General features: G+C 47.4%; 1 protein-coding gene across 1 annotated transcript in view; it reads left to right on the top strand.

The window, feature by feature from the left end:
- LOC146207443 (uncharacterized) overlaps positions 1 to 19,931 on the top strand; it is a 99,019-nt gene extending 79,088 nt beyond the window's left edge. Inside the window, exons 7-21 of the mRNA XM_084576814.1 lie at positions 1,144 to 1,313; positions 2,129 to 3,982; positions 5,102 to 5,356; positions 9,583 to 9,693; positions 10,236 to 10,328; positions 10,522 to 10,635; positions 10,978 to 11,170; positions 11,491 to 11,583; positions 12,325 to 12,395; positions 13,554 to 13,728; positions 14,554 to 14,730; positions 16,139 to 16,254; positions 17,032 to 17,171; positions 17,985 to 18,138; positions 19,783 to 19,931. Of these exons, the coding sequence (XP_084432940.1) occupies positions 1,144 to 1,313; positions 2,129 to 3,982; positions 5,102 to 5,356; positions 9,583 to 9,693; positions 10,236 to 10,328; positions 10,522 to 10,635; positions 10,978 to 11,170; positions 11,491 to 11,583; positions 12,325 to 12,395; positions 13,554 to 13,728; positions 14,554 to 14,730; positions 16,139 to 16,254; positions 17,032 to 17,171; positions 17,985 to 18,138; positions 19,783 to 19,931 (3,865 nt within the window). The remainder of the gene's footprint in view (positions 1 to 1,143; positions 1,314 to 2,128; positions 3,983 to 5,101; positions 5,357 to 9,582; positions 9,694 to 10,235; positions 10,329 to 10,521; positions 10,636 to 10,977; positions 11,171 to 11,490; positions 11,584 to 12,324; positions 12,396 to 13,553; positions 13,729 to 14,553; positions 14,731 to 16,138; positions 16,255 to 17,031; positions 17,172 to 17,984; positions 18,139 to 19,782) is intronic.
- The last annotated feature ends 6,574 nt before the right edge of the window (positions 19,932 to 26,505 follow it).

Raw genomic sequence — 26,505 nt, 5'->3', positions numbered from 1 at the left:
GTATCACCACCTGAAATCCGCCGATGTCCAATGAATCACTTATAACTGCACCTCATATGCCACACTGTTTCAGATTCTTTTCAAGTTGCCGAATGAACGTTCCGACGTCACAAGCTATTATGAGATCACGTGACGCATGAAAAAATAGCAACATATTCGCTGTTTTGTACTTTTAATTGTAATCCAACTCTCGCTAAACTGTTCGAGAAGCCGCAGTGATAAGCGATTGGACAAAGCGCTATTTAAATGCAGTTTTTTGTGGGCCTCACATGCTCTCGTAGTAGCTTGTGAGCCGTGACGTCACAACCTTCGTTAGGCAACCTGAAACCGAAACTCTTCGGCAGAAAAACTGAAATTGTACATTAGTTACTGAACGTAGGTGAGTTTCACGGGGTGGCACAATAACCAATATCTTACGCATAATTCTAAAGCAAAAATGCAGTAAGAAAAATCGTTGTCTCTGCCCCTTTAAATTGTCAAGCCTCTCCTAGTCTCTTGCGTGACATTAACACCGAGATAATGTACATCCATCGAATCGTCAGCACATTTCGTTCTGGGCTCGCGAAACACTGTCACCAAGACCTGTCTGCGAAGTACGAATTATCAGTGTTCCGAGAAGACTCTCTTAAACGCTCGGAAAGTATTGGAGCAAGCTTCGGCGCGTGGAGAGAGTGATCGGTATTGCAGTTCTTTTATCACACAGGCACATGCCTGGACACCACCTCTGAAGGGACGCCCTTCTTTGAAGCCACATACATGTGTTACAATTTATAAGGCGTTGTACATTGGTCTTCGACACCCTCGCCTACGGTTCACTGCGTTCTGTCATCACCACCCCTCATCATCATTTTCTACGTATACATGGCATCTCTCTTTCCCTTCCTTCCTGGAGTGGAGTAGCAGGCCAGATGCGTTCCGCTTCGGTTGGCCACTTCCGCCCTCTCCTGCATAGAATTCTCTCCCTCAGAATTCAGCGTTGCATATGGTAGGCAGCCGCGCTTTTTTCGACAGCCCTGAAAAAAAAAAGGGGGGGGGGGGTCAGTCATGGTTCCCTTCGGTATACCAGGACAGATGCCAATTAGTGCAAAGTGCACATAAGAGTCTACTTTCAACTCAGTTCGACTGCTCTACGTCACTGTGCAGGCAAGGGAGCCTGGTCGTTCTCTTCGAGCTGGAGGTCGACAGGAGGCACATGCCCGACGTGGCCGACCTGGAGGGCGAATTCAGGGAGACGCTGAAGCGGGAGGCTGAGAAGGGACCCTTGGGTGCCTTCGGCCCACTCAAGATCGACAGGAACGCCATCCAGCTGACGGGTGAGCACACAAGAGACACTCTTAGGGGCAACGCTTTCAAATGCACTTCGTGCGCCACGCAGACGGACCCAGGAAGGGCACTTAGCCTACATTCACGCACGTTACGGTTGCCGTGGTTAATGGATTTTTTCGCGCCAAATTTACGGTATACCGTGTGCTGTGGGGCATGTCTTCATTGCAACAGTTCCAGTTACGAACATCGATAGCTTTGGTATATGGGCGAATTAGAGTCGCTTTGACCGGGATCAAGTGCTGAGGATGGAACCCCATAGTCACTGAGCCAAAGGGTGGTTCATAGTGGAAATCGGATACACAAACGAACAAGCACTAATGTTTCTTGTGCTTTTCGCACCGGAAATCCGACTTATTTTTTTTTTTTGTTGACCTGTATCTCTTAATGGCGGCAGAGCCAATCCTGTACATTGAAAAAATATGTTTTGTCGATTATGTCGGCGCAAATTGTTATGACATTCGAGTTGCCATACAGCGAAAAAATGAAAGGAAGATATGATCACTTAGAGCGAGCCGTGTGCCAGCAACGTGGCAAGCGAATTTTGTTATTGCAATATTATTCACAAACAATTCAACCTTGTGGCGTCAGGTGCAATTCGGTACTCTTTGTCAGCACAGTTGCCAATAAACAGTTTTTGTGGTTTAATTGTCCTCGCAGTGAGTCAAAACGCAGCAGCGTTCACTACAGCAATCTGTGCTAAATTTTAATTGATCAGAATGCAGTCGCACCACATGTACATTCTGGATGAATAATGATGAGCTTCCCTGCATTAAACTTGTGACCTCATTTTATGCTTTCCCAGAGATGTCCGAAAACAGTTTGCTGCCTTCTGATGACGTGGTCGATGGAGAGGGTACTACGAGCAGCAGCACGGTTGACGACTATGACAGGGACGAAGACCATGCCCACCAAGACTCCGACCAGTGGGTCAACCAGCGCCGACCAGATACTGACGATTACTTTGCCCAACACGACAACGAGAGCTCGCCTGGTTCCAACGGTGGAGGCGCAAACTCTTGGCAGCCGTTCTTCCCAGAGCAGCCTGAAGACGGCGAACAAGCCGAAGGTGACGTCAGTGAAGTCACGTGGGAGAGTGCTCCAGAGCTGTCTGAGGACGATGAATCTCACTTGGACGGCCCGCAAGACAGTCCAGAATTCAACACGAGTCATCAGCATCAGGGAAGTCACGCCATTCCAGTCAAAGAAAATCCAAGTGTAGTCGCCACTACTGAACCACAGGTAGTCACAGTTCCCGCGGAACCGATGAAAGAAGAGAGCCCGCCCGTCAAAAGTGCACCAGTGCCAACGGGATACCCTCGTCCCGCCCCTACTAGTCATGATAGGTTCACAAATAAGCATGGCTCCGAGCTGACAGAGCTTACCATCGGAGCGGGAGTTGTAGTCAAGACGGACAGAAGCCGGCCACCAGCGTCTACAAAGAACATCACCAGACCAGCCCTGCTGAAGCCGCTTCTCGTTACTCCCCACAATCAGGAAACACAGCCATCGACGACTTCAGTTTCTGTTGAGGACACGATCGCTGCGGGCGTTACCACCTCATCACCAGTGCAACAGCCGACGGAGCACGCACGCGTTGACAAAACTGCTATTCCGCCCTCAAATCTGGACGCGAGCAGGGAAGATTCGGCCAGTTGGCCACCGTTAAAGCCCCTCTCCTCTTCCGAGATCTCCGTGGGGGAGACGCTGCCCAACAATAAACCCATTGAGTCAAGCTCCGAAAGGCCGACGCACGGTGTAGGGCAAGCATGGCAGATACACTTAGACGATCCTAGCACTCACGCCGGACCAAACATTGCTCTCAACTATCCACTAAGACCAGGCCAGATGTCGGGAAATGTGGCCGTCGTGCCTCCAGAAATCAAAGTGCGGGAAGGAGCATTGCCTTCCAGTGTCAAGTCATCCGTGGGAGCAGACACTTCCCTTCAGCCGCAGCCGTCCGTTCAGAAAAACAACCATCGGAAAGAAATACCCACGCCTAAGCCGGCCACATCGACAACGGAGTTCGAGATTGGTGTAGGACTTTTTGTCCGACCCCCCGTCGCCAGCGTCAGCGGTGTCAATGGTCAAGGCAGTAAGCGTAATGCATCTCGGGTGCAACAGACCACTAAGAAACCAGAGCCACAGTTCATCGATCTCACGGCCGAAGAGGACGGTCTTCAAGCGGAAAACAAGGGCTGGAATCCAGCCGATTCTGTGCCGTCAGTTGAGCCTTCACCAAGACCGGATCTAAAACCAACAGCCCGACCAGTACCAGGCCAAGTCCACGGACAAGTTTCGGCACCCGTTGCTGATATCGCATTAAACCCGGTACAAAAACCCGCGCCTCAACCTCCGCAGTTCCATGGTCTTTCTCCCTCCGGCGAACCACTTCAGATTCAGAGTGGCATCAAAGAATCTCCGTTCTCTCAAGTGGGCGCAACGCGCGAAGGACACGACCTCAAACTCTCAGACCTTAACATCACTTCGATCTCTATTCACCAGACAGTGAGCACAAGCAGCGGTGACCACTCAGAAGTCCATTCAGTCATCTACTCAGGCGCACAGAACTCCGGTGGCATCGCCAAGTTTATCTCCGGCGACCGACCTTCAAAGGCGGGCACGTATGACTCCAAGTACACGCCCAGCGACGAAAAAGGTGCGGTTTTTGTACTTTCTGGATAAAAAAAAATACATGGGCAGTCGGTCGGGGATGAGGTTATGCAGGATAAGTTACCTCTCTAGAGAGCGATCAGAAACTGCTTCTTAAACAATTTCCGGGCACTCGACATATGCACGCAAAGAATCGCGCATAGCCCTGCAGCTCCTGCGCTTTCTGGAAGGTTTGGGCAGCCGGTAGACGGGAGAGAGCCACTGATGTGGGACTTTTTGCCCGCGGATTAGGCTTCAGCCAGCATCCCACTTTCGGTCCCTGCATGGCCCGCGATCATGCTTGTGAACGTAGCGCTGTGGTGGCTAATAGCCTAATCCGTATATGACATAATCCGTGGTGCCTTTGCCTCATCCGTATATGACCATTTTCTTGAACCTAATACTACAAGGGCTCTTGATCATACTACTTTCGTGCATACCGATTTCAGGCAACTTGACTATAGCGTAAGAAAATAGAAGTCAGCATGTGTCTTGTTCGTACTTTATTAAGCGATAGTTTATACAGCTCGTTCGGTCGAAAAGCCGTCGGCGTAGTAGTAATTATATTGTGGTCGGCACCGTGTGTCGGAAATAATCGGAGGCGCTGTGTAAAAAAATTGCATCAAGGTAATTTGAGGTTGTAGTGATTGATGATTGATTCGTGCGTGAGAGGCGATGACGAATTATTGAAATCATTGTAATTATTTGATTAATTGATGAATTAAAATATGAAAAAAAAGGAAAAGGGGGCTGAAAGGTGTTAAACTGCTCAGAATGAAAAACCAATGTTTGCTAATGCGAAGTATCTGTGTATAAGATTTTAAATTAAAAATGAACAAAAAGGCAGATGAAAAATAAGCACAATAAAGTAAAAAAGTGAAAGGACATCATCCACATGTGTGAAACGCTGTGGCGCCGACCCTTAAATGCCTGAGCTCAAGTGTCCCCCTACTTTTTGTCCCATGTCTTGTAAAATACTTATAAAAGTCTAAAAGGACTGATGTAATGTTAAATCCGGCGATCGGCGATAATGTTATCATTACACATGTTGACACCTGTGGATAAGCTTCATAAATAAAGTGGCATGTGTTACGCGTCTCGTTAATCCGTACCTTGAACGCCGCAGGCGCCGAGTTCTTCGACAAAGGCAGCAAAAACGGCGACAAGCCTGGCTTCCGGCCGTCCGGAACCACGGAGAGCCCGTCGCTGAAGGTGGTGACGCGCGTGTCTTACAGCGTGGTCACCAACACTCCTCTCACCAAGGATTCGTTGCACGACAACGACATCACCAAACACGGCGACGCCAACGGTCTGACTGGCAGCACCATGGCGGACCGCACGTCCACTACGCCGCTCGCAGCGTCGACGGCGCTGAAGCGAGGTGAGCGAATCTATTCGTTTCATCAGCACGGAGATGCCCCGTTGATAACGAGCTCAAGATATAGTAGATGCACGTAGATCCGGCGCACCCCCCCCCCCCTCCTTCAAAAAAAAAAAAAAAAGAGAAAAAAAAATCGGAACGGAAGTGGGCTGACAAAAATATGTGGCTGAAATGAGAACTATGCGAGCATTATACATAAGAAAAACTTTATGCAACTCAACTCAGGACACTGCCACTAGTGCCGTGTCCTAACTGGCTGACATGGCTCACACAGGGTTACGTCGAACAGCGTTGTTGTAGCTGTTGTAGCACTGAATGTATCTAATTCTCTTCCCATCTAATCTGAATTCACTTTCGCTAGTCCTCATATTCCCGTCTCCAAATCCCGACTCTCTCTATAGGACCAGGGATTCATTGGCCCGGATTCCCTTCCGTTTTCTCGGCCATTTTTTTTTCCTTTTATTACCGTTCACGCATGGAGCCAGCTAAACTATAACCAGACAGCTTTTGTTATTTTGCTGGCATCGAGCGTCAGAAATCGAACGGAAAAGTCGCAGATAACGCCAAGAGCATGTCTTATCAGATCAAGTCTAAAGGAAGCATTATACAATAAAAAAAAAAATAGCCCGAGGGATACGAGCGCTGCAGCTGTACCTGCGTATATTATAGCGCTTTGAAAGTGCAGTTGATTACTAGCCCGACTTTACATTGTTTGTTATTACAGGGTTTTTCAGCAGTCGCGTTTGCAGCAGTCACTGCTGCCACAGCAACGACGGAATGGGACGCATACTGTGTACTCTACCGATGCCACTTAGACAAACAAAGCTCGCTAATAACCTCCTCTCCTCACAGCTGACGTAACAGATGAGGTCGGCGTCTTCGTTGGTGTCGTTGAGTGCGTGTGAGTGAGTGAAAAACTTTATTTAGCTCTAGATTGGCTTCTCTTCTGCGGTTTTCAGATGGTTTCGTCCATCTTCTAAGACAAAGGTCGGTTACCCTTAGTCCAGGGCTCCCTGGATGCTGCTGCCAGTTGTGCTCGCCGAATCGGACCTTCTTGGTCGACTCGTCGATCGCTTGAGAGCACTCCCTCCCATTGATCCCCACTCGGTTATCCTCTGGCATGCCCATGTTGTGTGGTACAGCGTGGGTGGTTCTTGGCACCAAGGGCATTTGCCAGTGTACTGTGTGGGATACATTTTGTTGAGTACGTGTAGGTTCGGGTACGAGCCCGTTTGTAGCTGCCTCCACGTGACTGAGTCCTCTCTGCTAAGGGAGTTGTGTGGTGGTGGGTACCGCTTTCTGCAGCCCTTGTAATGGTTTAGTATCGCCGAATAATATTGGGGTACAGGTTCGTTCTCCTCGAGGTCGCCTACGTTGGATGCTCGGTAATAAGTGTACCCTCGAGCTATCCTGTCCGCCTCTTGGTTCCCTGTTACTCCCGCGTGTGCCGGCGTTCATACTATCGTATGCTTGATTGATTCTTCGTTTGGTTGTCGTTGTGTTATGTGGCCCCCAGAATGGAGTATGCAGAGCGCTCTGTGCCCGATTCCGCCGCGAAGATAGTTGCGGCATGCTGTTTGTGAGTCTGTAATGATTGTTAGAGACCGTTTAGATCGATAGCCCTCCGCTGCCGCTAGAGCAACGGCCGCTTCCTCAGCCTCGACTATCGTACAGTCTTGTAGTGATGCGCTGGTGATCTCGCGTAGCGTCGAGTCAATCACTGTTGTTACCACATTGCTGGCTTGAGCGTGAGCCGAACTTTGAAACGATTGGCCTTGCGGTTGGGTAGCGTGTCTCAGAAATTAAAACTAACATTAGCAGCTCGTTTCATATTCACATGCTAAATGGCTCTGACTCGTCCTCTGACTCGTCCTATGACTCGCCACTGCTCTAAAGGAATGCAACCATGCTCGTTCTTTCACCAGCTGCGGAGCAACAGCGCTGTCTCTAGTTTATTTACTCGGGTGCCCGTGGCTATCGCCAGCCATGAAGTGGCTGGACAACACCGGAGAATGTCTCGCCCTTGTCGTGTTCTTACAGGGCGGATTTGACGACCACAAAGTGAAGGCATGCTTTGTGTTGAAACAGCGCAGCGGGACGCGAACAAATGAGGAACAATAAAGGGTGATTTAAGGAGCTGGTTTCCAAATTAGAGATTATTCGAATCACAACTTACATGCCAGCATATCCCATGCAATAAAAAAAAAAATCAGGAAAACAAAAGCCCGAACTCCAGAAACCAAGCACACGCACACGTTGACAATCACGCAACATCACCAACAATATAAGCATGAGTTAAAGTAAAAATCATTTTCTTGGTCCCACATAGATATATATATATGGCGTTCCAACGCAAATACATGCGTAAGAAATGGATAAATCACGAAATAAAGCAATGTGCTAGCTTCCAAGAATACCAAGCCAATGGTGTCACTATACGGTTGCATAACGTCATTTCCCTGCTTGTGCATGCAACTACAAACCTCGATGTCTACATTTTCTGTGTTGTTGTGAAGAAGCAATCGGTTCAATCATCTACACTTACGAATTACGCGATCGGGGACATAACGCAAAATCTAAAACGAGGAAAAGTTCAAGCATGACTGATACTTCAACACAGCATAACGCATATAACTAATAGGATTAGTAAAATAAATCTGAAAGCGCTCGGGCAGACGGACGAGACCAGTGTGCGAGATGAAGGTTTCCCGTCGTTTGCCTCGTCCACTTCTCTCGTCTTTGTCTGCCCGAGCGCTTTCAAATTTATGCTATACCAACTAGCCCAACAAACAACTTTGATAGGACGCTCTGCTGAATGTTTAATAATTTTAGAAAGTACGCTTACACCCAAGGATTTGCAATTACTGCATGCATGAAAACCGAGTCGGAAAAAAATTACAGAAAATTTTATGTTGTCACGTCGGAATTTCTGTGCAGTTTTTAGCAGGAAAACCTGTTGTGACAAATAACTTTCTGTAGTAACATCAGAATTTTCTGTAGTTACAACAGAAAAGTACTACAGAACTACAGAAAAATATGACATTTACGACAAAACTACAGAGTATTTTGTCTATATTTTTGACACTGTTCTGTAGTGTTTCACAGGGTTGGTCAATATGTGAGCTGCCAGCATTGTTTCAAGGGAATCATTAATTCATATATTAACAACAAAAATAATTTTGTTATTTCCACTATGCATATCGCGTTCAAAGACACGCCTGCTGTGAAAGACGCGGCGAAAATCAGAAGAAAAAGTTAGACCGGTACTATTTTGTATAAACAAGACTGATGAGTGCTCAACATCAGCGTTACTCGGGTGAGAAACGAATAAATGCGAGCAAGTGTAGGCATGTTTCACTAACATCAACGACAAAAATCCATTCTGAAGTTTTGCACACAGGTGAGGGGAAATGTACTCATCGGTTTCGCATATCCCCACGCTACACACGGCAAGAATATCTAGCACTGCTAACGGGTCAACACGACAGACGCTGTAGTATTTCGTCACATAGTTGAAGAATACCCCAAGATGATTTCGAAGCTTCAATCACAACATACAACGCACGCTAAAATGGAATGTACCTAACAAAATTACACCTCAGTAATTCGTTGATAAGCTTGATCTGATATTGTACTGAGTTGCATGGTCCACGCCAGGTAGCCGAGGCCAAAGGGTAGACGCTGGCGCTGGCTGGTTCTTCACTACCAGTGCATATACTGCACGGATACTACTCGGCCGGCAAAGTGGCGCTCTTTTGTCTTCACTGGAGAAGCGGGTAATGCACCAGAGCACATATCCATTTTCGTTTCTTCGCCTTCATAACCACTCATTCGTCCAAAACCCATGTCAGCGTGAATTAAGCCTAAAACCTGATTGCTTGGTTACTCACTTTCTATGAGGAAATGCGAACAGAAATATATCCAAGTACAGGTTGGCCCAGAAGACGCATTGAACATTGGGCTGTCCATGATAACAAGCATAGTTCCGACGGAAAGCAACGCTTTCCGGCGTAATAAAGCACCGAATACGAGGCGCGAAACGACGGAGCACAGCAGAAAGCAACTTGCAGTCTAGGTAACTGTGTGATAGCGCTGTTCCCTAGATGCGGCAGGATTTTCCCCGACCACACTCCTTCTGTCACCGGGGTAGAGAGCAGGCCTTCTTATCTAGACGGCATTGATTGTATACGCTCATATGTAATTCTATGGCTGTGCCTTTATCGCAGACTGCGACTACCTGAAGGAGATCAAGTGCAAGAGTGGCGAATGCATCCCCCACTCGGCTCTGTGTGATCGCCGCATGGACTGCCGGGACGGCTCGGACGAGCGCAACTGCTGTGAGTGCCCTGCTTCATTCTTACATATTTATTTCTGCGAGCTAGCTTCAACGTTTTAAGCGCTCTTTATTTGTGCGAAATTAAGGCAACTCCCTCTTTAACGAAGGCAGTGCTTATGATTGTTTTGAACGCCTGTTGGCCTTGATGCACCGTAATTCGGATGACAGCTATACTATGCTAGGCGCCTCGGAACGATAAGGCCAACGAGGCACGTGACAGGCGTTGTACTCGCAAGCTGTCACTCACCGCATGAAGATGGAGGGGCAACTTAAAAACGTCCGCGTACGGTTCGATGCATGTGCATTTAAAAGAACCATAGGGGACCCAAATTAACAGAAGCTTTCCATTATACGGCTTCTCTTGAAGGCCACGAGACGTTAAAATCCACTGCAAGCATTTCACAGAATATAGCCTAAGTCTCTTTACTATAGCTGTGACACAGCTGTCGAACGAAGGGAAGCTGTAGAACATTTTGATTACACACGACGAGAGCTAAGTACAAGTATATAAAACTGCCTTTTGCTTTGTTGTTACCTTCTCAGCTTGCAAGGACTACCTGAAACACGAGCGTCTACAACACAAAATTTGCGACGGCATCCTCGACTGCTGGGACTTCACGGACGAAATCCTCTGCCGTAAGTACCGCGTCAACCAGTCAAACTTATATGTAGGACACGTACGCCACCCGCATGCGTGTAATGTCACCACTGTTCTTTTTGTCTTCTTGTCGTGCAACAAACTGAAGCCGACCCAGTTCGGCCACCGTAATGGGCATTGCCCCTTTCCACCTTCTATACTAACTATGCTTGGGTTTCCTCGCTTTTTCAGCCTGGTGCAGCGCCGAGATGTTCGTTTGCCCCGGAGCCAAGCAGTGCATAGCGCAGCACAAGGTGTGCGACGGCCACCATGACTGCCCCTACGGCCTGGACGAAGTTCAGTGCGGTGAGTGCGGCCAAGCACACGAGCGTTCAATCGGTGGAGGTAGTTTTATATTCACTGGGAATGAGAGCGGTGATAGCACAGTCATGGACGTGTGAGAGTATGCGCCGTTTTATTAGGTTCGTGGCTGAATTAGTCTGTGAATTCACGCCTGCTTGCTTGGACGTTGTATTGATTTGTCTCCCAATATATTCATATTACCATACTTTGATATTTAATCGTCAAGAGGAGGAAGGGCGAGGAATGCTTGTATAGAACCTTTCACAAGCTGTGACCAACGAACGAAGCTCCGCGGCTAAGTATTTCATCGCCTTCTGGGCCGCGCGGTCCTTCTGGCACGCGCAGTTGGGCTGGTGGACGAGGAGGAGGAGGCCACGTCCACGTCCACGTCCATGTCCTCGGGCCATGGGTACCTACAGCTGAAGCGCAACGGCGTCTGGGGAAAACTGTGCGTGGATCAGTTCCCGCGCTACCTGAGCAACGGCACCTGGTCCCTGGGAGAGATTGGACACGCCGCCTGCAACACGCTCTCATACAGGTCACTGCATCCTCACTCTGGTCAACTCATACGGGCATTAAATACTTACGACAGACACGTTAGATGTGCTGTTTTTTTTTAATTTCTTTTCAAATGTTGAAGTCTCGTGCCAGGTTACGTCAGGTAATACGAGCCAGTAAGCATTGAAGGACTTTGGTATAACCGTCCGTTACCGCACCTGTTGGGCACTTGCTTTACGTTTTCTTAATTGTCGTGACGCATGTCGCTGACGCCTGAAATTGTTTCATCGCATAAATCACACGATGTCAAAGTTTAATGCGCTTGTAGTGTTTCAATGTATACTGCCTTTGCATTTACAGGAAAGTTCTCGCTATCCGGAGGTCGAAAGACAAGAAACAAGACGTCGGCAGCCGGTACTTCGAGATGAGACAGGAAGGCGACGAGAAATCAAAGTACGTCGCTATCCCATTATTTCCGCCGCCCCAGTTCAGGTGCTTCAGATGTTAGATAGCATATACCGGGGCTGGCAAACATCTTTTCCTACCTTTTGTATATACAATAAATAACCACCACCACCACCATGTAGAATAAATGCTACACCAAGCTCGATAAAAGTTTCGCTTGGAAATCGTTCTCATGTTTTTTTTTTTTTTTTTTTTTTTTTTTTTTTTTTTTTGAGCGCATGTCGGCCTTGATATGTATCATCAGGGGATCACATATATAGTCCATGTTGCACTTGCGGCATATTAAAATAAAACCATTAGGCGTGCTAAGTAACATTTCTGTCTTTACAGTTTGTACAACTCTTGTGACCGTGATTTTCGAAGCCCATCGCAGAACCGCGGCGTTCGGTGCGCGGTTATTACGAGATGATCGAAGCCGACAGTCATATGACGGTCGCTCCCAATGGCGTTCTCACACCTCTTTCACTGGGGTCCCTGCACTTTGATGAATGCTGAGCTTTCAGTTTCTGTTCAATGGGCTTTAGTGTTTTTTTTTTTTTCTCGCGCTTAGGTGCACACCATTTAATATACTGGCTCATGTAAATTCAATTTCAAGCTCCTGGCAACTCTGTTTTAACAAGCGACGTTTTTTTGCATATTCTATGGAGATGTTGTTGCGTTATTATGTTGAGTGTATACGATAGACAAGGAAGAGAGAGCTGATTATCCTCGTCCGTCGTTTTGTTCCAGCATTGCGCTCATGTACAAAGAGACCGACTGTCCGCGGAAAGAAGTGCTCCACATCAAATGCTCAACGCTCGGTAAGAAAGTCTGCAGCGGCGCCGTGCCGCGGTATTTGGCTTCACCATCGACTGAAATTAAGGCTGTTACGACCTTTTATAGTGGGAAAACCAGAGAGCCGTTATTTCGGAGCGATTACGTCGCTTGTTCGTTTTTAACACGTCCAGAGTTAAGGAGTATTTTGGCGTGGAAAGTGGCATACCTAAGAAAACTGTTTACGTTATCCAAAATATTTCAAGGCTTCAGAAATCAGTGCTTTGCGATGTCATTAAATAGTCATCATCATCATCATCAGCCTGACTATACCCACTGCAGGGCGAAGGCCTCTCCCATATTTCTCCAATTAACCCGGTTCTGTGCTAGCTGCCTCCACTTGACCACAGCGAATTTCTTAACCTCATCCGCCCACCTAACTTTCTGCCGCCCCCTGCTACGCTTTCCTTCCCTTGGAATCCAGTTTGTTACCCTAAGCGACCATCGGTTATCCTCTCTTCGTACTGTCCTGCCCATGCCCATTTCTTCTTCTTAATTTCCACTAGAATGTCGGTAATCTGAGTTATTTCTCTGACCCACTCTGCACGCTTCCTATCTCTTAATGTTACCCCTACCACTTTTCGTTCCATAGCCCTCTGAGTTGTCCTCAACTTAAGTAGAAGAATTAAACAGTATACACCTACAAGCAGTTCCAGCATCTCTAATCAGTATTCTGGCGTTCTCGGACTCACTTTATTAGAAAGTTACAGCAACTGAATCGAATGAGCTGCATGGTCATGTTACGGCCGTTGGAGTTAGCAGCTGACCGAAATGGTAGGATCCACTCGTGACCTTGCGTTTTCCTTTAAGGATGTTGACATAACTATTCACAAAAACCTTCAAAATTTTAGTAGCATCGTGGATGTATGGACGAGACAAACGTGGATAACAATTAAGTGAAAAAAAAAAAAAATGTGCGACAGGAAACGGGAGACATGACAAAGAATACGACGCACACACTGCTATGAGCACAAGAGGAATTTTTTTTTTTTCTGTTGGTTGAACATGATCGCATGCTCGGTATCACAATTAAGCGGAATAGCAGAGCGTTTTCAACAGTAACGATGTGCAATTGTGTCTTTAGCCTGCGTTTTCTAGCTCGTTGAGGAAATCAGCAAAGGTAAACGAGTGTAATTCGTGTGCAGAGTGCGGCATCCGGCCCCTGGGCACGTCCCTGCGCGAGCGGATCGTGGGCGGCCACAGCTCGGCGCCGGGCTCCTGGCCCTGGCAGGTGGCACTCTACAAGGAGGGCGAGTTCCAGTGCGGGGCCGCCCTGGTCAGCGACAGGTGGCTCGTCACCGCGGGACACTGCTTCTACAAGTGGGTGCATTTTCGGCAACACGCGTGCCGCGCGCACTGACCGCGAAACAAAACTGAATTTCCCATAAAAGAAAAAGAAATACACATTGCAACCCTTCACCTCAAACATATCGTCACCAATTCCCTAGCTCATTCACCTATCTCTTACCAATGTTTAGCGTCAAGAGCTAGGCACGGTAACCAGAGAACAAAAAGTTACGGTGCTGTTACTATACGTATAGCGGGTATTTATGGGTCGTTCGCACCGAAAAAAATATGTGGTTTCGCTTGGTTCTGACATGGAACAGTTCTCACCTGGGAAGAGCGGTTCTAAACCCGCCACTGCCGCCGATGTTACGCTATCAGGTGAATATGACTATCAGCCAATGCCGTTGTCAGGAAGGCCTTCTTTAAGGGACATTTACCGATGAGCTGCTTATATCGTACATACACCTCAATCAAGAACGTGTTCGATCCAGTACGACTAAAACAAATGGCGAGATCCAAGTGGGACATTCACTGCTACATCAGCCATGGCAATGCTGCCTAGCCAGTGCGGCTTATGTAGTGCAGTACCGATGAAGACGGGCCTGAGCATAAATAAGGTAGTCTGAGGAGCCAGTTGGTCACACATGATGTTTGAAACAAGAATGCAGCTTAAAAACGAGCACGAGAAAGGCTAGGCCAAGAGCAGCGCCAGTCCTGCCTTTCTCGGCCTCATTTTAACGCTAGGTTCTTATTGGAGGTTAGGCCATATCACTTTTTGTTGGCACGCTTAAGCAGTCGGAAACGGTCGTTCTGGAAACGTGTTGGCAGTGCAACGTTTTTTGTCGCTTGGCGTGGCAGCACCCTGACGTCCCACTGGGTGGCGCGCATGGGGATGCTTCGTCGCGGCACCGAGATGCCCTCCCCGTTCGAGGTGGTGGCGCACATCTCGCACGTGGTCATCCACCCGGAGTACGTGGACAAGGGCTTCGCCAACGACATCGCCATGCTCAAACTTGACAAGCCCGTCGAGTTCAGGTATGCGAATAAGACTGCAGACATCGTCTCACCTGTCTCTCTCTATCTCTTCTCTCGTTTGACTTCATGCTCTCTTTCCTCTGCTTTCTGGAGCAAGCAGGACTTGCATATCTTCCAGTAGGGGTTGCCAACCTATGCCCGTTTTTATTTTCTGGTGTCGGTATTCAAGTAATCAAACCAAATGCAACAGTAATACAGTCGCGGGTTTCGTAAAGTTAAGTTCAGAAGCTGTGTCAGTCTTTAACAAGGTGACTAATTGGATTAGTTGGTGCGAATCTAACTTATTGAACCAGCGAAAGACATAGAAACACACACACACAAAAAAAAAAGAAGTACATGGGACAGCGCTGGACTAACAACTGAGGTTTACTGAAGAAACGACCGGACAATTGAGGAACCAAATAAAGCATGCGTATCAAATGCTCTCAGGAGGACCAGTAAGTATATCGACTCAATACAGTATTGCGTGGACGCTGACTGCCTTGCATCCTAATGTGGTAGGCCTCCACAAGCTCCCTTTCCTGCCTGCTCTTTCTTTTTCCGATTACTGAAATGTTATTAAAGTCAGGAACACAGTTCTCAAATTATCTGCAGTGCATTTCTTATGTTTTTGCGTCTTTAGTTGGTTCAATATCTTAGGTTTGTTTAAGTCTGTACGACCAAAACACCGAAGGTAAATGTGGAAATCAAAATTAGGAACGAATAGGGTAGGTTTCAAATAAAAAATAGCACAGAAAAACGGGAAAGAAAGAAAAGGAAAGATGAACGAAGATTCACTCAGGTTACCGCTTTATCACATAAGAAATATATTTTTTAAATGCACTGCCCGCTTCCCAAGTCTACTAAAAAAGAAAGAAAGCTTGAGCTCACGTGCGCCGACATCGTGCAGTAAATGGCTGCGTGTTGAGTTTCGCTTTCATCGAAATGCGGCTGCAGCGGCCGGAATCGAACGCGGGGCCTCCGGGCTCCGGCTCAGTAGCCAAAGCGCCCTAAGCACTGAGTGACTACGGAGAGTTTTGTTGCTGCAAATTTGTTGCCCCCAGCACATTTGAAGTCGCTGTCGAAACTTCGCCGCCTTATTATGGCCATAACAACCTTCGGCCCGCGGTGTTGTGAGGCTTCTATATGAGCCCCTAGCACTTCCAAGCAGCAGGAAGCTAAGAAAATTGTCCTCACATATTTCATTTCCCGAGCGAAGCAAACGCTGTGCAGGAGCGTGTATTTTCATGGTGAGGCATGCTGGTTGCGTACACTTTCGAGCAAGAAATCATTGTAGTCTTTCTCTATTCTACTTGCTTCCATATGCGCCGGATTCTCGAGGGGCAATATTTAGTATATTGTTATGGTTTTGCACACACCCTTGTTGATGTGCTCCCTTTTTCTTCCCGTTTCCCCTGCGCGGCACCAGTGACTACATCCGTCCCATATGCCTTCCGAATGACGGGGAGACCGTCAGGCCAAGGCACACGTCCTTCTGCGTCGCCGTGGGCTGGGGAAAGCTCCTCGAAGTGGGACGCCTCTTTCGTAAGCAGATATCTATTACTTCCTTTCGTGCACTGAGGTATTTGGACTGACGAGTCCATTGTCGCGTTTTAATACGCAGCATTACGCAGTGACCCTTAGTCAGCCTCGAGCTCCCTTAATTTTAACTTAATATTCGACCAACAGCATTCCCACTTCGAGTTACTGATTAATTCTCTCTCGCCCTACCATTGTTCTGCTGCCCGTCCTGGTTAGCTCAATTGGTAGAGCGACTGCCACGGAAAGGCGGCGGTCCCGGATTCGACCCCTGGACCAGGACGAATTTTTCTTTAACTACGAAGTTTCTGAGGAAGCTGTATAACCTTTCTTTGTAGCCGTATGGCTGCGCTTGGGTAGATGTCAACGAGTAATTACTCCCTTATTACAAATCTACTCCATCTTGGGGGATTCCCCTAAATATTCGGTCAACTTAATTATAACTTTCGATTTACTCGAATCGCCGCTTTGGACCTGTCAACATTGCTCCTATAAAGAAGTGCCTCATTGGGCTGGTTTTAAATCCGGATCTACATGATTCGAGCAGGTGTTTCGCTCCCCTTCCAGCTGGAACTATCGAGGTTAGACGGCATACGTTAAAACACGGCCTAGACGCAGATAGAGTCGTTTCGTTTACATAGAGTACAGCAACATAACGAAGCCCAACTCAGCGCCTGTTCGTTATGTAGTGACCATGATATTGGACTATGAGTCGGCTCCGGATAAGGGCACGGGCACGAAGAGAGAAACTGTATCAATACACTGTTGATTTTATCTCCGCAGCCGACACCCTCCAGGAGGTTCCCCTGCCCGTCCTGACGACCGAAGAGTGCCGCCGGAGGACCCTCTTCCTGCCCCTGTACAACATCACCGAGAACATGTTCTGCGCTGGCTACGAGAGGGGAGGAAGGGACGCCTGTCTAGTGAGTGCAAATTTGCTATAGTATTGCGCCCCGAACAGCGGTTAAAATTAACGTCGAGAGCGTACCTATAAAAATACCTGCCCGCTACCTAGAGCTCTGCAAAATTAACTTATACTGCAGCTGCACAAGCTTTGCTAATTCCAATACATGTGTTATTTGACAGTGCAGTGAGCGCTTGCCTGTTTCTCCTTTTCGCTGTCCTTGTAGCGCGAGGTATGACAACATTGTCCCAACTACCTTAACTTCAGTAACTGCAGTGCTCTGAACGATTAATGCGACGATGGAATTTCAAGTAAGGACTTTCGGTGCCGCGTCGATAGGCCCCGACGTACGTCCATGAAATTTGTGCTATCTATTATTGTCTCTGCTTTCAGCGCAAGAATGGGTTAAAGGGAAGCAAATTTGAAGCGGCGACGAAGCACTTGCAAAAGTCGAATGTGCCACTTAGTCCAAGCCTCCCTCTTAAAGATTTGATCTTGGCTTGCCTGGCGCTCTTTGACTGTGCTGTTTTATTATTATTATTATTATTATTATTATTATTATTATTATTATTATTATTATTATTATTATTATTATTATTATTATTATTATTATTATTATTATTATTATTATTATTATTATTATTATTATTATTATTATTATTATTATTATTATTATTATTTGATGCTAGCAATCGCTGATAATAAGAAATCCCATTAGGCTTAACGGTTCGGTATAGCCTCTGAAAATGGTAATTATTCGTGATCAGCAAGAAGTACCGCGTTTCAACAGGCAAGTAGAATAGGCCACAATTTGTCTCTTCCCCACTTCCAGGGTGACTCTGGAGGACCGCTGATGTGTCAGAAAGTGGACGGCCGGTGGTCGCTGGTCGGCGTGACCAGCAACGGCGACGGCTGCGGACGCCCCGGCAGGCCCGGCGTCTACACAAAAGTGATGCGCTACTTGCCCTGGATCCACAGCACCATGGGTGCGTAATCCGCCGATTCCTCATGATAGTGAATAACGACTTCGCCGCGGCCACAGCTCCTCGTATTACGTGTTATGTATAGGCATTGTGCGCACCGCGATTTAATTTACGCTTCTAGGAACAAAATTAAGATCGTTAACCGGCGACAGCAAGGGAAGCCCATTGCACGCAGAGGACAGAGTCGGTACAAGTTGCAGGCACAAGCTGATCATTGTCAGCAAAAGCGGTTGTATCCGATTCGTGCGGCCCTTGGAGACGTTACGAGCAGCGGGAATGGTATAATATCGAGGTGCCCAGACAGAAATGATCAGTGGTTCCCGCTTGGGGCGAGCCCATACTTCACCGAGATTATTGTTATGCCATGCATTCCGACAGTGCAGGTGCGGCGCATGTATACTGAATATTAGGCTTCCCGGTAAAAAAGTTTCGTTGCATTCCTGAAGACCAGGTTTTTCATATCTGCGAGAAATTTTTGTTGATGTCCGTCTATAGGCGAAAAAAATAATAAAAATGTCTCCCCGCAGCAAGTCTGGGAGACCGCTGTTAACTTCTAAAAAGAATTTATAGCTACTCGGTATTAGGCTGATGGTTCTCTCGGAACCTTTTTTTGATGACCATGCCGCTCTTGCACGCACGCACACACATACACAAGCCCATCAGCATCATCATCATCATCGTGCAACTATTTCAAATGCAGAACACCTTCCCATTCCTCTGTTCTACCAATCAGCTACAGTTAATCTTGGACCGACCTGACTCTACACTGCCGCCTCCTTTTGGAATCCACTCAGTTAACGTCATGGAGCAACCGGCTATCTTTCCTTCGCATTGCATGCCCTGCCCACGACCTATATAGTGATTAATAACTCCCGGTTGTACATTACATATATGTTTCTACAAGCTAGGTATTTCAAATATTTAATGTAATTTTTTCTTTAGAATGCTATGAAATAGCGTGTTTTCATCCGGTGGCTTGTATGGCTAGGCGAGCATTATGCAATTACATAAATTATTAATTACACAATTAATTAAGTGAAACGAATTAATCAACTTTTTTTTTTTCATGGAATATTGCGAAATTGAAGGTCACGAACATCAAAGGTGATCCCGATTTCAAATGTTCTTAATCAGCAACGTGGTTCGAAATATCGATCTTCAAGATACTCATCTGGAACTACGTTCAGAAGACTTTTATACATGACACATTTTTAAATGACGCTACGCGACGTTTTATTTCCCGAAATTATCTTAACTTCTTCTACATCAACAAACACACTATTTGGCGCATAAAAAGCAAATTACGTCATTAAATAAGGACGTCATTGAAGTGGGTTTCATTCATTGCACTTTTAGTGCAATGAATGAAACCCACTTCAACGAGCTTTCAGACGCGTTTTTGACGTTTTATTTAATTAGCCGTTTATTCATTAAGCTCTATGGCATACATAATGTCCGCCTTGCCATACAAGCCACCTGCAAAGACTGCGCTGACGTACGTACCCTGCACGCTTTGAAAAGGACAAATATGTATCGAATAATTCAAAGCACTCGGTATATCTACATCTCGCTGGACAACTGCGCGGAGCACACCGCAGACCATGTTACACGGAACCACTAAGCTGTGGTTGACCAATCCCATTGCAGAGGGCACACCGGTTCCCAAACCACCCGGAACGTGCAAAGGGGTCCGCTGCCGCCTCGGACGTTGCATACCCCAGGGACAATTGTGCGACGGCACCAAGGACTGCTTCGACGGTCGGGACGAAGAGGACTGTCCCTACGGTAGCGGGTGACGTGGCCGCGCCACGTTGTACCTGCCAGTCGCCATGTCATCTGTGTTGCAAGGGCTCTTGCTTTCGGCCAAACTTGCACTGTGATAGTTTACTTCTGATACTCGCGTGTTGTGCCGCCGTGTCGTATATAGTCCCTGTGCCGTGGTCTCGTCGTCGTCCGTGGGCATTCTGTGTTTAGTGCCCCTCTGTGCGCGGTATTACTCTATAACCCTAGTACACTGGTGTCAGGAAAACTTCGAGCTGCGCTGCTCGGTGCCAAGTACCACGCGAGAAGCCCCTACGAGATAAAAAAAAAAAAAAAAAAAAAAAATCGTGCATCCTTTATTCTACCCTTCATATGAAGGGGATTATTGTTGACATTCTTCTTAGGGACTGATAATAGGATGCGAGGGTACCGTACGTTTTCCCAAAGTGGAGGCCACAACACCTGTCATCCCGTCCAAAGCAAATCTGTGTCAGCATTGTCTTCGCTCTCGCTTGATCGTGTTTCCTTGTGACACTATACTAACCATACTTGGTGGTTCATTGCCGCTGCCGTCATAGTGCATGCTACTTATGCTGCCTCTTTTAGTCTCCTTAACACCTGGAAACTTCCAGAACTGCGCGTCCTTAACAAGACACGCTACGCTATTCTTCGTTTTCTCTATTGTACTAACTGCGGTGTAGACTTGCTTTGATCTTTATTTGGCTCTAGCATTTCGAACGTTACAGCTTTGTTGTCTGCGATTGCATAGAATAAGTGGTGCCGCAAAACCATAAGAGCAATTCAACGTACAACTTGATGGTTAAACTGAAAACTCGAGTCTGAAAATTAACCTTAGCCCTCCTGTCTCCAGCACTTTGAAAACCAAAACTTTAAGCTCGGTAGAAGTGTCCTAAAAGCTATCCCAGACAACGCCGTGGTGAACAGTATAGACGGTAGCGTGTGTAGCAGGTGTTAAGAGAAAGAGGAAGTCACTTCTTAAGTACTATGATACATTGCACGGCAGTAAGCCTGCGCCGCGTTGAGGACCTGGTCGGAGGCAGTAGCTCCGTGCCCGAAATTCACGCAGTAGATATGATTTTTCTCGAGGAGTGCGGGCATGGCCACGGAATGGCCGATAAGGGAGAATGTGTGACTGACAAGCTGTTATGCCAGGTATTGCCGGAAATTCCGCGCCCGGTATCCAGACAACAGTGACCCAGGAGAAAGCAAGGGTGCCGAATGCGAATGATGCAAATGATGGGAAAAAATTTAAAAGGAACTCGCACTGCCGTCAGTATCAGGTAGCAATCGTAATAAATCTGCCTCCTTGACCCAATAATTTTCTCCAGCCACGTGCTTTGCTAATGAGCGAATTCAATATTTAAAAAATGCCTTGGCCCTGTATGCCTCTCACCTTCCCTGCAGCACATATTACGGAATCCTCGTGTAATGTCACTATGTGGTGACATATGCTTACCAACTACGACATGGGACACTCGTAACACGCGGCTAATGGTGTGGTTTTGGCATCCACACGTTTTGTAGAATGAACATTACTATGAAACTGCGTTCTGCTAAATCTACTGAAGTACACCAGCGTCATGAAGCACTACTTGCCTGTTCTTCCTGCTTCAGCTGACACCAGTGAGTTGAAGCTGAGGGCTTCACTAACATGCGCGTATTTACAACGCCTATTGAACTCACCCCATCGCTCATATATAGGTCTAACGACGAACTCATTGAAATAACACATCTTCAAGAGCAGCTTAACTAGGTTGGTAAACGAAGAGCAGCTAAACAAGCTTAGAGCAGCTCAGCGAAAATACCATGTTTACATTCCGTACCGCTTTTCTCTAGTCAGCCTGCGGCAACCAATCCACACTCACTCACTAAGCTCATGTAATTTATGTGTTCATGTGTTTCTGTACAGGTGTGAATATGTTATGTTCCTGGTGTTGTCTGTTGCTGTGGTGCGTTTGAATAAAACATAAAGTGGTGACTGCCAGTTTCCTGCTTATTCTTTTTTCTCTGCGCCGGACCGCTCTCAGCATGGTTTATGATAATTACACCTAAATTATTTCTTGCTTTTCGCTGCTCACTCGTATACACGATCGCTCAGTATACTGCTGACTGTAGTTCGATAATGTCAGTGCAATATGGAATTCACACCCATAGAAAAAAATTTAGTCATTTTATACGTCTTCAATTCAAAAAGGGATATCAGTTGTCAATTCACATCGTTGCCAGAAAAATGCACGCTATAAGACTTTAGCAATTCACGTGCAAGGGTTGTCGGAACGAAAACAAAAATGCGCAGCTAAGTGATTGCAGCTTGCATTCGAAAGGGAACTCGCATTATGTATGAGCGAATAATTGCAGTACCACTTTGACCGCATGTAGACTACACAAGAAAAAAAAAAAAAGGAAATATAAAGGCTAGCCTCTAATCCATTGCCTGTGCACCTACAAAGACGCGTCCCTTGCCGAAGGTTTTTCTCATTCGATCTTTCACAGCAACAGTTATTGCCTCAACCACCGACATCATGGTCACGTTGGTACAGCTACGGCTATTCCGCGACGCTCGCTAGCTGAGTTCAATGAACGTGGAAATCGGAAATCTTCCAAATCTTAATTTTGGCTCATGTAGAGTAGCGATATTACATTCTGCATCTTTCATCAGGGTGTACAGAACCAAAGGAGTGCACAATGCAAAAAAAAACCTACATCTCCACAAAAGGCGCTAGATGGCTAGATCCCCAAACCAAGAAAATCCCTGGATGTAGGAGTCCTTACGGTTGGCATCACTGCGCTCGCACGCATGGGTTCGGAGAGGAATGACAAGGCTGCGCATTTACTGCCTCCTACCGCGAGAGGCTCTGGCATAAGCGCTCCGTTTTGAGAAGCGGGCTCGGGAATGTGGTGGTGAAAACTTTATGTGCTTCAATGCGAGCACCCTGTCGACATTTGCGCGTTATGTGAATGACGACAAGCGCCGAGATGATGGCGTTGGGCGGCGACTCAACTCCTGTCGCAACAGCTGCCCTGCTCGCAGGCAAGGCAGGTAGATCGCACCTTGCGAGCGCAGCTAAATTAAAACGGCGGTAAAGTTTGGCGCCAAGCCAAACCTTAGCCGATCACTTGTCTGAGGATAAGTGTAATGGCTTCCGGGTTTGTATTTTTGTTTTCGATTATTTGTCATTTTACGAGAGTTTTGCGCTCTTTTAAGCATAATGTACATTCCCCCTGCAATATAAAAGCCTTCTGTCACTGCAGGTATTTGTGAATAAAAAACACTGGCGAAACTAGGAAGTTAAGCCATCGGCCTCAGCCGGCGGCAGCTTCACACTGAAACTCCCTACGCCCTCGCCACTCCAGCGCGACCCTGCTAGCACTATATGCTCGTCTGAGACGGCAGTTCAGAAAGTTAAAGTTCGTCCTTTATGCGAAGTTGTCGGGGCCGCTGCTGCCAGGCCTTCATCGTGCGCTGCGCCTTCATAAATTCCAAGCCTCTCAATCGGCGGCGAGCAAACATTCGTCTCTGGCACAAATTTCGGTTTGTTGTTTCCTCGACTGCCCGAAGAGAAAACCTTGCCCGAGCTCCTCTCGCGGAGCACTTTCACTTTCGGATTTCAGCCTTTCGATCAGACGAGGAAGAGATTAACGCATAAAGCTAGAGGCGAGGCGGGCAGCAAAGGTTACGAAGTGCCCATTTTTCATTCACCCTAAATCAACTTCGTCCAGCACGATCCATCCTTAATCCATCGCAATCCAAATTAATCTACGTTGATCTAACATAATCCACCCATGATATATCGCAATATGCCTTAATCCAACCCATTCCACATTAATTCGCCTCTCATACCCACCGCCCCGCCGGGGTGGTGCAGTGGTAAGACGCCCGACTACTGTGCCGGAGTACCCGGGTTCGAACCCGACCTCAGCGGCTGCGCGTTTCGATGGAGGCGAAACGAAGACGCGTCCGTGTGCTGTGCGCTGTCAGCAGCCGGTAAAGATCCCCAGGTGGTCGAAATTACTCCGCAGCCCTCCACTACGGCTCCTCTTTCTCTCTTTCCACTTTCACTCCCACCTTCCTCCCTTCCCTTACGGCGCGGTTGAGGTGTCCAAAGCAAACAAGTGAGACAGTTACCGTGCCTTTCCCTTCCTATAAATCAATCATAAATCAATATCATACCCACCAGAATGCATCCTATTCCAACGCAATCCAACATACTGCATCTTAATCAATTGAACGAATCTATCCTTAATCTATCACGCATGATGTCACGTGGACTAAGTCCTGGCTGCTATTATCAGTGGCCTCTGACGGACTCCAGCCACGCGACGACTTGGGTTGTGCTTCGCATTATGGCTCACGTGTTAAAAGGGTCGGGTTTTAACTGGGTAAACCGAATTACGCGCCGAAAGTTATGTAATTAGTGCCAAAGCACTAATCCAGATGTCGCATACCCCGACCAAGAAAATCGTTTTGTGCTTCAGCCTAACTGCCGTAGAAGGGCACATGCAAAATACCTGCCCTAATCCGGCAGCTGTGGCCTACATGAATGAACCAATAGCGCTTTGTGCCCTATGCAAATCGGCGGACCATGACATGCGCTCCCCCGCTTGTCCAAAGAAGAAGAGAACGAGGCCGTCGCGCAAGCCGCCTGGAAAAGAAGATATTCCTACAAGTAATCGCTTCGCTGCTCTTACATGTGAAGAAACCGACTTCCCTGCACTTCCTTTACTTGACCCACCTGCTCATCATACGTCTTCTCAGCATGGTTCATACGCACAAGCGACCCACCCTCGTGGATCAAATGGTACACCAAAACGGCCAGTGCACCAATCACATGTGGATGCCGCAGATGAAGACGCTGTTTTAGACAATGCCATTGCAGAGGCTCGCCAACGTCTAGACGAACTCACCCAGCTCCGAGAACAGCGTCGCTCTCACCCCTCTCGAAGAACTATAATACCTCGTGATAAGTTTTCAAATGAATCACCTCAAATAAGCAACAATCCACAATCACGTGCAGACAACACGTTAACCCCGAATACCCCGACAGTGGATAAAATATTAGCCCTTATGGAGCAGGTGACCTCCCTCATCGTAGAAGCTCTTCGGCCTCGCAATGGATAATGCACTGTCTCTGGTGGTGCAGTGGAATTGTCGAGGCTTTGCGAATAAGGCCTCTGAAGTGAACATCCGTCTTCGCGACAAAAAGCTAAAGGCGTGGGCCTTCTTACTTCAAGAGCATAACTCACTTCCTCGCCTTTCAGGATTCTGCGCTTACCATTCACCTTCCATTCCTGATCGCCGTTGCATCACCTCTTCCCACAGCCCAGGTAAATCTGCAATTTATATTCACACTTCAGTTCCCCACACACCGATCGACCTTTCACGCTGGTGTAACACACGCCAAGAGGTGGTAGCACTCCTAGTTAAGCTTGTACGCACGCCACTTATACTAGTTTCCTTTTATGGCCGTCCTGGTTCCGCATCTCCTAATCTTGGATGGGTTCGTTTTCTGCGTTCTACCTACTCGGGTATCTCTATTCTAGTCGGTGGAGACTTCAATGGCGCACACACCTCGTGGGGTTACCCATCGGATTCTCCCAGGGGTGCACACATCCAGGGAAGCTTTTCAGATAATTCTTTTCACCTTTTAAACCACCCGCATACATCTACCCGTCCACGAGGTGGGCCTTATTCACCTGATTTGACTTGGTGGTTAGGCCCTGGTAGCCCTCGTTGGGCTGTTGAACCAGATACCTGGGGTAGTGATCACAGTCCTATCTTTATCTCTCTCACTCCTTCGCGGATACGTAAAATACGCCGTAGCGTACGAATAACATCTTGGGACTCTGTACGCGCAGACAATCGCTTATCTGATTTCACCCCATCATCAGCATTGTCTACTCTCTCTGCTGTTCTTGCGTCCCACACGATTACCACCACTGTAAATGAAGACGAGCCAAACCCGGACATCCACCTCCTGAATCTTTGGGCTCTGCGTCGCCAGGCAGATCATTATGCTGCTCGTAACCCCGATGACCCATCGGCTATCCCCGCTCTTCACCGGGCTACCGCGCGTGCGAGGCGGTATGAAAAGCGTCTAGCAAGGCAACGTTGGGCTTCATGGTGTGAGCGCCTGTCCTCCAAGCAGAGTAATCGACAACTTTGGAGAGTGTTTCACGCCATGGAGCGCTCTTCTCAAGTTTCTGATTACACAGAGAGCATTCGCCTTGCTATGAATGTAGATGAGGACACATTTGCAAAACAGGCGGCCAGACAGTTTTTTCCCAACTATGATTCCACCTCAACTTCTCCACCTTGCTTACCGGTTACCGAACCCCCCGATGAGATTACTTCTGACCTAACCATGGCAGAGCTGCTGGCCTCCATTGAACGCCTCAAATCTAACTCTGCTCCCGGCCACGACGGCATACCTAACTCCTTATTCCGCAACTTGGAAGGGACTGCTTTGCAGGCCCTGCTTGATGCATTCAATGACGTGTGGCATTCTGGTGTCATGCCGGACGAGTGGAAGCATTCTATTGTTGTTCCAATACCGAAGTCAGGTCATCCTCCAGTTTCTCTCTCGGCCC

This window comes from Amblyomma maculatum, chromosome 1 (genome assembly GCF_055883805.1).
Source record: "Amblyomma maculatum isolate TAMU_Amacu chromosome 1, ASM5588380v1, whole genome shotgun sequence".
Taxonomy (NCBI): domain Eukaryota; kingdom Metazoa; phylum Arthropoda; class Arachnida; order Ixodida; family Ixodidae; genus Amblyomma; species Amblyomma maculatum.
Note: the sequence above shows the minus strand (reverse complement) of the source record. Positions and strands in the feature narration are given on the sequence as shown.